At 37.7% G+C, this 12,978-nt stretch overlaps 3 protein-coding genes across 3 annotated transcripts in view; all 3 read left to right on the forward strand.

Moving 5' to 3' along the window:
• mettl4 (methyltransferase 4, N6-adenosine) overlaps window positions 1-12,978 on the forward strand; it is a 133,919-nt gene that overhangs the window by 91,088 nt on the left and 29,853 nt on the right. The gene's annotated exons all lie outside the window — the stretch shown is intronic.
• The window catches only part of LOC308077664 (collectin-12-like), a gene marked incomplete at its 5' end in the record, with an annotated part of 253,537 nt that overhangs the window by 38,268 nt on the left and 202,291 nt on the right, over window positions 1-12,978 (forward strand). The gene's annotated exons all lie outside the window — the stretch shown is intronic.
• On the forward strand, window positions 1,541-2,817 carry LOC308077544 (histo-blood group ABO system transferase 2-like; the record flags this gene model as incomplete). The annotated part of the gene is made up of 1 exon (XM_080418293.1): window positions 1,541-2,817. The coding sequence occupies one exon, from the start codon at window positions 1,541-1,543 to the stop codon at window positions 2,651-2,653; it is 1,113 nt and encodes a 370-aa protein (XP_080274419.1). The 3' UTR covers window positions 2,654-2,817.

A 12,978-nucleotide genomic window follows, 5' to 3' on the forward strand; every position in this document is an offset into this window, starting at 1 on the left:
GTTATTGGAGGCTAGAAGAGCTACTGTAAATAATAATAAAGAAAACACCGGGTTATTGTGTAAAAAAATACATATTTAGCCACCGGACAGAATGCCCCCGCCCACTGTAAAAAAATATCGCGAAAATTACTAAAACTATAGAAAGCAGTACATTTAAAATGTTTAACACTCATCTTGTATTTACTTTAATTACAATCTAAAACATAAACCTTGGTTGTAAAAAACCAAAGTTGTCCTTTAAGGCTGTAGGCCATTGATATTGAGATCCGAGTTCGATTCCAGGATGAAGCAACATTTGCAATTTAGCATTTGTGCAATTTAATGTCTCTGTCATTTTAGATTTCTTTGGCTATTCAAAAATAGCAACTCAAACTACAAGCTCATAGCGTGCCACACTATGACTTTTTGAAAAAGAATGTATGCAAATCTTTTAATCTATATACACATTATAAAATCAAATCTTTGCTTTTGGGGGTCCCTGGAACAAGATATATTGAGTCTGTTTGACTGTGAGGTGGGTGTCGTAGCCAAACAGGTTATGTTAATTATAGGAGCCTGTTGCCTAATCTCTCTACAATGTACTGTAAGCATCTACCAGTTGGGCATTTAGCAGACGCTCGTCCGACGGCCACTATTCTCTTTAGATTTTTTTCACTGCCTGTTTTTCAGTCTTTTACTTTATTTTCCAGGGAAGGCTAGATTTTCCAGCGTAAGACAACGATTGTAATTTAGCCTTCTTTAGCTTTTGCAAAGTAGAAATACTCTGTTACAAGTAAAAATCAGGAAATAAAAATAAATACTTGAGTTAAAGTACAAAAGTATTGGTATCAAAATGTACTTGTAAAATGTACCAAAAGTAGAAAGTAGGCCGAAACTAGCAGATCTACAAGCTCACTATGTGTCGCATCGCAACGCATTGTGAGCTTGTACATTTACGCAAGTACTGTGCTTAAGTACAATAGTTATTTTGAGGTACTTTTACTTTACTGGAGTATTTAATACTTTTACTTCTACTCCACTACATCTCAGAGGAAAATATTGTACTTTTACTCCACTACAATTAAATGAAAACTTTTGGTTACTACTAGTTACTTTGTAGATTTTGATTACAATTACAAAACACACAAACCACTTCAGCCCTAAATATATTTCAGCCGATTGAAAATAGCAGATCTACAAGCTCACAGTGAGTTTGTAGATCAGCTAAATGTGGAAGGAGATACAGTCACTGTGATGCTGCTCACTGTGAACGCGCCACCCTGTGGCTGAATGGCCACACTACATGTTGAAATAAGATACAATACATCTAGGGGGCATGTCTGAGAATCTGGGGGGCGTGTCTGAGAATCTGGGGGTGTGGCCAAAAAAGGTGAAGAAACCAACTGGCTACCACTGTATATAAATGGTGAACACAATATGAGCCGCGTCGGAGAAGCAGAATTATTCAACTCTAATAATTTAGTAAGTAATTAACTTTTCGACTATCTCTAATAGGGCTTCTCAAGACTATTCGCCCTCAAGCTTTGACTAGAGATCCAGGATGGTCATGGCTCAAACTATCTGGTTCCGGCCAACAGTCAAAAGAACGGCCTTTTGTCTAATAGTCACGGGAATGTTGGCCGCCACGGTTATCCTAATCCACCTGTCTTCGAATTGGAGGAATGAGGACCAAATCCACCTGTCTACGAAGAATGAGGACCCGCCTCCGGCTCCGACAGTCCCGTTGGCCCGGCCGTGTCCGAGAGGAGCAATTGTGCCAGAATTCGCTAGGACAAATCTTCGCTACGACAAACCCAATGCCTTGACTGGACGCACCGACGTTGTCGCGATGACGCTCTGGTTAGCTCCCATAGTATGGCAATCCACATTCGAACCCACGCTGTTGGACGCCATCTACAAACCCTACAACATCACCGTAGCAGTCACCGTTTTTGCCGTTGGTGAATACATCCAATTCCTCAAGGATTTCCTGGAAACCGCAGAGAGCCACTTCTTCGTGGGATTTAAAGTCCATTATTACGTCTTCACGGATAGGCCAGAGCAAGTCCCCTCCGTTACGATGGCTGCAGGACGGGAGTTGTTTGTCAGGCCGGCGGCAAACTCAAAACGCTGGCAGGACATCGGAGCCGGCAGGTTCAAAATCATTGCCAATTTTATCGAAACGGATCTGCGCGATTGCACCGACTACATCTACTGTTTTGACGTTGATTCGAAGTTCCATGACCGCTGGGGAACTGAAGCTCTAGGTAAGCTGGTCGCCGTGTTGCACCATAATTTCTTCGCCCAAGAGCGCAGCCAGTTCATCTACGAACGCAGGCCGGTGTCTAAAGCGTTCATGTCCGCCGACGAGGGCGACTTCTACTACCCCGCGGGCGCGTACGGAGGGGAGCCGGAGTCCGTCCGTCACATGCTGTCGACGTGCAGCGACAACTTTGAGCTGGACGCCCAGCGGGGCATCGAGGCAGCGTGGCAGGAAGAGAGTCATATGAACGTCTACCTTTGGCTCCACAAACCCACCAAGATTCTGTCTCCAGAGTATCAGTGGCATGACTTCCACGCCAAAAAGCCACAGATCAAAATAATCAGGTTCTCTGGAGTCATCAAGGACTACCGTAAGGTACGGCCAGGATGGAGCGGCAACGCGGATTGGTAGGAAGAGAGTCATCACTGATGAAAAAAATAAAAAATCCCAGGCTATTCAACGTCATTTGAACGGCTAGATATAAATATATAGCCGTTCAAATGACGTTGAAACCACGTCTAAGCTTAGCCTAGACGTTGAAAAAACGTTCATTTTTAGACCTGTCATAAACCAGTTTTAGCATGTTCTTTAACCCGAAAAATGCTCAGTGGGTTAAACCCAAGCCCCCAGAACTATGTTAGAACATTGAAGCGGCCAAGCCTGGTGGTCAAATCTGAGAATATATATATATATATATGTATATATGCATATATTATATATATATATATATATATATATATATATATATATATATATATATATATATATGTAGAGAGTATACATTTTTCTGGGCCTAAAACAATAACAGAATGTATTTAATAAAATACATATTTATGGAAATTAACGTTGCGATGGGAACGATGTACAAAAACGAATTTCACCCACTTTTTTACCTTGTAAACCTGTGATGTGACAATAAAACTGATTCTGATTCTGATTCTGATTCTGATACATGCATTTCGAAAAAGACATTTATACAGTGGTGGAAAGTAACTAAGTACATGTAATCAATTACTGTACTATGCTTTTTGAAAAATACATTTATACAGTGGTGGAAAGTAACTAAGTACTACTCCACTACATTTCAGAGGCAGATATTATACTTTTACTCCACTACAATTATTTGAGAACTAGTTACTTGTTACTTTGTATATTTTTGATTATTATTACAAGACCACTTCAGCCCTATTTAAACTTTGGAAATTTGAAAATAGCCGATCTACAAGCAAAAGATTTTTATATTTATACAAGACCACTTCAGCTCTATTTAAACTTTGGCAATTTGAAAATAGCCGATCTACAAGCAAAAGATTTTTATATTTATACAAGACCACTTCAGCCCTATTTAAACTTTGGCAATTTGAAAATAGCCGATCTACAAGCAAAAGATTTTTATATTTAATTACATTTTGATACCAGTACTTTTACTCAATTACATTTAGAATTCAGGACTTTTACTTTTGCTGAGTATTTCTACATTGCAGTATTGATACTTTTACTTAAGTAAAACATTTTAGTACTTTTTCCACCACTGCATTGATGGATGTATTTATAGGAATTAGCCTACGCCCTAACAGGTCGTTATTGAAATTGGCCTTTGATCCACATTCAATGGGCACTTAGCACATTTTCCATACACCCATGTTTAACCACTGTGATTAGACTGTAAACAGGTTTCAGATTTAAATTGGAATGCCAAAGATGGTAATCCCCTTTCTATAAATAATAATAGTAGCTTGTACAGGTGTAACATGTGGGCGGTTTATAACATATTTAACAATACAATACAGTGTGTGTGTGTGTGGGGGGGGGGGGAATTTCGTCATTTTATAGGGTCAAGGCCACTTGGCCTCATGGTGTTTCTCATGGTGTTTTTTTTTCTCAATTTCTTTAGAGCACAAAGCCCAAATACCATTGAATATAATATATATATATATATATATATATATATATATATATATATATATATATATATATATATATATATATATATATATATATATATGTTAATATGTGTATATGTGTATATGTGTGTGTGTGTGTGTGTGTGTGTGTGTGTGTGTGTGTGTGTGTGTGTGTGTGTGTGTGTGTGTGTGTGTGTGTGTGTCAATGCAACAACTACAGTAGTTAAAAAACAGTTTTGTCTGAATCCAGCCACTGAAGTCCACACACTAAACCTATATTTTCTACAGAGGTTGTGAATATTTGACTGTTTGGTTAGTGCATCATTGATCTTGTTTTGTGAAAATGTTTTGTTGAAATGTATACAAAAAATCTGTTATTTCTGATTATGCTGCCGGTATCGTGTCTGTGATTATAATGAGCAGGGGATTTGAGCAGGTCACAGCTGATTAGAAGGTTGTAAAGTAAGGGGTTTTTTTTAGGCAAACTTTGCAGCATTGGGTAAAGAGTAAATAACTATTGCATTAATTCTTGTAAAGTTGTCCCTGAATTAAACACTCAAAGACAACTTGCGCCAGTGAAACTATAGCTGCATCTGCACCCTGAGGTGAAATGACACCATGCTTGTGTGTCAGAGGTAGAAGCAAACAACATATTAATTACATTGGTAGAGGTGAATGAAGTGAAACTGAAACAAAGGATTCACAGTTGCTTTTGGTCCACTCTACCCAGCTATTCAATTTGAACAAATCACTTATTGTTTATGACTTATTTTCCAAGATATGTTTTTATTTAAGCCATTTTATTTAACAGATTAAAAGAACAAATAAACATAGAATTATTTATTTCTCATTTTTAGTCAATAACTGTATTGTATTTGTGTGAATGACAATTTAGGCTACAAAATGATTGTCTGATTTTGTTTTCTTGTCTCAAATTATCTTGCAAGGTCATGATTTAGGTTTCAAATTCTGCGTGGTGTTCAGATAAGTGCAATTTAAAAAGGCATTTTGTAATGGATTGAAAGGAGCAACGAATGCTTCTTTCAATATCTGCTGTAACATTTTTACATGCTTTTATTAAAATATTAACAGAACCTTAAACTGCGTTTTTATTTGGCAAACTTGTCCCCTCCGTTACGATGGCTGCAGGACGGGAGTTGTTTGTCAGGCCGGCGGCAAACTCAAAACGCTGGCAGGACATCGGAGCCGGCAGGTTCAAAATCATTGCCAATTTTATCGAAACGGATCTGCGCGATGGCACCGACTACATCTACTGTTTTGACGTTGATTCGAAGTTCCATGACCGCTGGGGAACTGAAGCTCTAGGTAAGCTGGTCGCCGTGTTGCACCATAATCACTTCGCCCAAGAGCGCAGCCAGTTCATCTACGAACGCAGGCCGGAGTCTAAAGCGTTCGTGTCCGCCGACGAGGGCGACTTCTACTACCCCGCGGGCGCGTACGGAGGGGAGCCGGAGTCCGTCCGTCACATGCTGTCGACGTGCAGCGACAACTTTGAGCTGGACGCCCAGCGGGGCATCGAGGCGGCGTGGCAGGAAGAGAGTCATATGAACGTCTACCTTTGGCTCCACAAACCCACCAAGATTCTGTCTCCAGAGTATCAGTGGCATGACTTCCACGCCAGAAAGCCACAGATCAAAATAATCAGGTTCTCTGCAGTCATCAAGGACTACCGTAAGGTACGGCCAGGATGGAGCGGCGACGCGGATCGGTAGGAAGAGAGTCATCACTGATGAAGAAAAAAAAATAAAAATCCCAGGCTATTCAACATCATTTGAACGGCTAGATATAAATATATAGCCGTTCAAATGATGTTGAAACCACGTCTAAGCTTAGCCTAGACGTTGAAAAAACGTTCATTTTTAGACCTGTCATAAACCAGTTTTAGCACGTTCTTTAACCCGAAAAATGCTCAGTGGGTTAAACCCAAGCCCCCAGAACTATGGTAGAACATTGAAGCGGCCAAGCCTGGTGGTCAAATCTGAGAATATATATATATATATGCATATATGTATATATGTATATATGCATATATATATATATATATATATATATATATATATATATATATATATATATATATATATATATATATATGTATATGTATATATGTATATATGTATATATGTATATATATATATATATATATATATATATATATATATATATGTATATATATATATGTATATGTATATATATATATATATATATATATATATATATATATATATATATATATATATATATATATGTATATGTAGAGAGTATACATTTATATATGTATATGTAGAGAGTATACATTTTTCTGGGCCTAAAACAATAACAGAATGTATTTAATAAAATACATATTTAGGGCTTATTTTTCACAAATGACTATAACCACTTAAACCCTCTAATCATGGTGAAACAGACCTGAGTTGCAACTGTTGGACTGCTTTTTCCATCTACACCAAATCTCTTTGCCAAAAAAAGGAGATCTAAAACTCTGCCTTAAGATGGGTAACTGGTGACAGTTTTGGTACCCATCACTGTACACTTTATGGGAACGCTAGCTTATCCTCTCTCTCTGAGAGGCGTTATAAGCACTGGTATCTCTTAATTTTTAAAGCCATCTCAGGTATGCTCCCGCCTTATATTTGTGGTATGTTGGAGCAGAACCCTAGCTCCTACCAGACCCGCTCAAGTGATTTCCTAACGCTCAAGGTTCCATTTGCTCATACAGAGCTAGGCAAAGCAGCATTTTCTGTTAGTGCTCCATCTACTTGGAATGAGCTCCAGAAGTCCCTAAAAATTAGATCACTGCCTTCCTTGGGTCAATTTAGGTTTAGGGCAATGGTTTTAAACACTTTTATTCCACTGCTTTAATTAATTTTCTAATGTATCTGTTTTAGTTCTTGAAAACATTTTGAGTATTCTTTGTCTTCTGATTATTTAATATATTTAATATTGAATAGTATATATGTATCTCTGTTGATATTATTGTTGTATCTCGACTACATTGAAAATGAGGGCCTGCCCCTCAACTGTATTCCGAGTTGAAATAAAGGTTATGATGAAAAGCTCACAACACGTTGCATGTTGTGTGGGCTTATAGATCAAGGCATCCTTGACGTTTCCGTGAGAAGCATTTCACAATGCATAATAACAGTAATTATCATGTCTAATTAAAAAAATAAAAATCAAGTGTAGCTTGTAGGGTGTGTTTTTTTTTCATTGTTACGTGTGCATGCCTTGGACTTTCTCATCAACAGATAATATCTCACCTTAATGGAATCCACTAGCTAATACCATGACAAACCAAATGGTTTAGCTGGTAGAACTTGATCTCCTTCTGTCCTCAAGTACTGTCTTTTGAAAAGCCAGCAATCTCTATATTAGCCATATGATGTATAATACGCACCCACTCACCTTTGCAACTAAGTGGCCCTTTTGAGGTTGAAGCACTGTCTGTACTTATGAGACTCAACTATTATTATCCAAAATAATTAGGATTTAATTTGTTGGTGGTTAAGCTGTGGCGGCTCAGGGGTGGAGTTATGAAAATGTTCTACTGTACCATTCATCCTAAGATATCATAACGTCATAGAAAAGGTAAGAAAACTTTAGTCCAAAATTCTCCTTTAAGCGAGTGCCTCACGACCGCAAGGTTGCCGGTTCAAGCCTCACTTGATGCAGACTCATTTAAATTGAATTGCAAAAAACATGACTGTATCAATGAATACATATGCAAACGGTAAAGATAACATGAAATGCTTATTTGAGAGGGTATGTTTTTGCAATGTATGACATACTTCATTCTGAAAATAGCCGATCTACAATCTCAAAACTTTTCAGATAGCAACGTGTTTCTGAGCTTGTAGAAAGAAAGGTTGAGGGTTCGATTCCTGTCAATGGCAATAGGTTGAGACGTCCAATCAATCCATTCTGCTTCCATCTTTCTCTCTCTTCAATCTATTATGTTTTCATGTCTCTCTCTCTTCAATCTAGCCTCACTTGGTGGAGACTTCATTTAAAGTCCATTGCAAACAACGTTTTGTGAGCTTGTAGATCGGCTGCTTTCACTGGTTTCGGTTTCGAGGAGACATACGATTTCTCTATTGGTAAATGGTTTGTGAACGAGTGATCTTAGTGTTAGTATTAGTTTGAATTCTTTTTTCACTGGTTCTGGTCTGTTGGTCCAATGGTGTCTCGCTTCAGCATCAGCCTCTGGATCGCAGGGTCGCCGGTTCAAACCTTTTCAATTGTATCGCACAAAACATGACTGTGTCAATTAATGCATGTGCAACTAAAAAGGTAACATGAAATGCTTCTTGGAGAGAGTATGTTTTTGCAATGTATGACAAACTTCATTGTGAAAATAGCCGATCTACAATCTCACAACTTTTCAGATAGCAACGTTTTGTGAGCTTGTAGATCGGCTACTTTCACTCGTTTTCGTTCCGAGGAGACAAAAAAATGCCTTTATTGGTAAATGGTTTGTGAACCAGTGATCTAGAGTAGTTCGGGACACAGAGGCTTGGTTCATAATGGACGGAAATACTTATAAATATCAACAGACACTACCAGGGAGGCCATATATCTAGCTCAATGAGAAGAGAGGCAGCCTCGGAGTCCGTAGATCACTGGTTCGATCCCTGTCCGCGAAAATGTATCGAGGTGATCATGATTTGGCATTCTTGGGTTTACACATAGTGTTTCTTGAGGATAGGCTTAGGCGTTGTTTTACTGAGGTTAGGGTTAGTGAGGGTTTAAAATGCTCATTTGTTAATTGCATGGTCTTCTTTCTCTCAAGTTCATTCTTCTATGTTTCTATGGCTTATTGTGCATCTTACTTATCATTGCTTCTTTCTTTTTTCTTTCTGCATTCCCTGGCCCCGCTTATCGCTGCTTGCAGCTATATTTCACTTTGAATTTCCCCATTGTATTGAAATGAATGGGATTTTCCACCCGTTCCACCCGTTTTTTGAAGGCAAACTAGTCCTTCATACTTTCAGCTCGAAACTCCGTTCCAACTCTACAACGTTCGGCCTACTTAGGACATATCGGATTATTAGACCCAAGCAACCGCTTATTAGACCCTAGCAACCACCTGTTTTACCCTAGCAACCACCTATTACACCCTAGCAACCGCCTATTAGACCATAGCAACCACCTATTAGACCCTAGCAATCACTGTTTTACCTTAAAAAACGACATGTTACACTATTCAACACTGTCAACACTTTTAACAATACTAATACTTTAACACCTTTCAAACCTTTCAAACCTTGCAAACCTTAAACCTTTCAAACCTTAAACCTTTCAAACCTTTCAGACCTTTCAAACCTTTCAAACCTTTCAAACCATTTGAACCTTAAACCTTTCAAACTTTTAGAACCTTAAGCCTTTCAAACCTTTCAAACCTTAAACCTTTCAAACCTTTCAAACCTTTCAAACCTTTCAAACCTTTCAAACCTTTCAAACCTTTAGAACCTTAAAGCTTTCAAACCTTTCAAACCTTTCAAACCTTTAGAACCTTTAGAACCTTTAGAACCTTTAGAACCTTTAGAACCTTTAGAACCTTTAGAACCTTTAGAACCTTTAGAACCTTAAACCTTTCAAACCTTTAGAACCTTTAAAACCTTCAAAACCTTTAAAACATTTAAAACCTTTCAAACCTTTCAAATCTAAAACACTACTAATACTTTAACACCTTTAACACTTATAAAACTATCAATACTCAATACCATCAACATTCTTAGCGATCCCACACTGTTTCTTCAAGAACAGTACTTTCTAGTTGTGGGATCGCTAAAGCGATCACACTAATGTTATTGCCACTATTTATTGTGGGATCGCTAAAGCGATCACACTAATGTTATCTTCACTATTTGTGGGATCGCTAAAGCGATCACACTAATGTTATCTACACTATTTATTGTGGGATCGCTAAAGCGATCACACTAATGTTATCTTCACTATTTCTATACTATATTCCCCCTGTTTTTTGACGGCTAACTAGTCCTTCATACTTTTAACTACAAACTCCGTTCCAACTCTATAACGGTCAGCATACTTAGGACATATTGGCTTCCATTTGAATTTTTTGAAATAATTTGTACTTTTAAAGATATTTCACTTTTTACTGTTAAAAAATCCCATTCATTTCAATGGGGAAATTCATACTTTTAGCTAGAAACTCCGTTCCAACTCTATAACGTTCAGCCTACTTAGGACATATTGGCTACCATTTGAATTTTTGAAATAATTTGTACTTTTAGAGATATTTCACTTTTTACTGCTAAAGAAATCCCATTCATTTCAATGTTGAAATCCTATTTAGCTACAGTGGAGCCTAGCAACTGCTTATTAGACCCTAGCAACACCATATTAGACCATAGCAACCACTTATCATACCCTAGCAACCACCGATTAGACCCTAGCAACCACCATTTTACCCTAGCAACCACCATTTTTACCATAGTAACCGCATATTAGACCATATAGACTGCATATCAGACCTTAGCAACCCCCTATTGGACCCTTGCAACCGCTTATTAGACCCTAGCAACCACCTGTTTTACCCTAGCAACCACCAATTAGACCCTAGCAACCACCTATTAGAACCTAGCAACCGGCTATCAGACCCTAGCAACCACAGATTTACCTTAGAAAACTAAATTTTACATTATTCAACACCGACAAACCTTTAGAACCGTAGACCTTTAAAACCTTTAGAACCTTTCAAACCTTTCAAACCTTTAGAACCTTTAGAACCTTTAGAACCTTTAGAACCTTTAGAACCTTTAGAACCTTTCAAACCTTTCAAACCTTTAGAACCTTTAGAACCTCTTAAAGCTTTAGAACCTTTCAAACCTTTAGAACCTTTCAAACCTTTAGAACCTTTAGAACCTTTCACACCTTTCAAACCTTTAGAACCTTTAAAACTTTTAAACCTTTCAAACCTTTCAAACCTTTCAAACCTTAAACCTATAACACTACTAACACTATCAATGCTGAATACCAGCAACATTCTTAGCGATCCCACACTATTTCTTCAGGAACAGTACTTTCTAGTTGTGGGATCGCTAAAGCGATCACACTAATGTTATTGCCACTATTTATTATATCTTCCCACCGTTTTTTGACGGCTAACTAGTCCTTCATACTTTTAGCTACAAACTCCATTCCAACTCTACAACGTTCGGCCTACTCAGGACATATCGGCTACCATTTGAAATTTTGAAATAATTTGTACTTTTAGAGATATTTCACTTTTTACTGCTAAAAAAATCCCATTCATTTCAATGGGGAAATTCATACTTTTAGCTAGAATCTCCGTTCCAACTCTACAACGTTCAGCAGACTTAGGACATATTGGCTACCATTTGAATTTTTGAAATAATTTGCACTTATAGAGATATTTCACTTTTTACTGCTAAAAAATCCCATTCATTTCAATGGGGAAATTCATACTTTTAGCTAGAAACTCCGTTCCATCTCTATAACCTTCGGCCTACTTAGGACATATCGGCTACCATTTGAATTTTTTAAAACAATTGTACTTTTAGAGATATTTCACTTTTAATTGCTTAAAAAATCCCATTCATTTCAATGGGGAAATGCCATTTAGCTACAGTGAAGCCTAGCAACTACTTATTAAACCATAGCAACACCATATTAAAGCCTAGCAACCACATATTATACCCTAGCAACAGCCTATTAGACCCTAGCAACCACTGTTTTACCCTAGCAACCACGTTTTGTACCCTAGCAACCGCATATTAGACCATATAAACTGCATATTAGACCTTAGCAACCCCCTATTAGACCCTAGCAACCACTTATTAGACCCTAGCAACCACCTGTTTTACCCTAGCAACCACCTATTAGACCCTAGCAACCGCCTATTAGACCCTAGCAACCGCCTATTAGACCCTAGCTATCACTGTTTTAGCCTAAAAAACTACATTTTACACTATTCAAAACTGTCAACACTATCAAAACTTTTAACACTAATACTTTCAAACCTTTCCAACCTTTAGAACCTTTCAAACCTTTCGAACCTTTCGAACCTTTTGAACCTTTAGAACCTTTAGAACCTTTAGAACCTTTCAAACCTTTCAAACCTGTCAAACCTGTCAAACCTTTCAATATTTTCAAACCTTTAGAACCTTAAGAACCTTAAGAACCTTTCAAACCTTTAGAACCTTTCAAACCTTTAGAACCTTTAGAACCTTTAGAACCTTTAGAACCTTTCAAACCTTTATCACTACTAACATTATCAATACTCAATACCAGCAACTTTCTTAGCGATCCCACAATGTTTCTTCAGGAACAGTACTTTTTAGTTATTATTAAAGCTGCTACCACGGATTTGAACTTGGTTTCCATAGCTGACATTTTTACCATTGTGTAATAGAGCCTGCCTGCTTGCTCAGGGGCTAAATTGAATCTTGAAAAATTCGTGTCAGATCGTGTGTCTAGGTGAGACATGACCCTTGACATCTAAATGTCTCATAGAAGACAAAATACAACGACCCAAATTGTATAAGTCTTATTGTTCTAACATACTCTACCATACCGATTGGACAAAATAGCATTTTATTCCGAAAATAAGTTGCATTGTGCCACTTTAATGTAAGAGTAAAATGTCCATGTCCATAATAACATGTAGTCAGTACAAAGAAACACCAAGAACATAATAAATAATACAAATTTAAATGGTAACTAAAGGCTCTAAAACTAACAACATCCACGTGAGAGAATACCATCTTCTTCCTCCGTGTATCATCCTCAAATGTCCAACTCAGTATCGTGTACAGTACTGTAGCT

The sequence above is a fragment of the Gymnoscopelus braueri genome (genome assembly GCF_963280865.1).
Source record: "Gymnoscopelus braueri genome assembly, chromosome: 21".
Lineage (NCBI taxonomy): Eukaryota > Metazoa > Chordata > Actinopteri > Myctophiformes > Myctophidae > Gymnoscopelus > Gymnoscopelus braueri.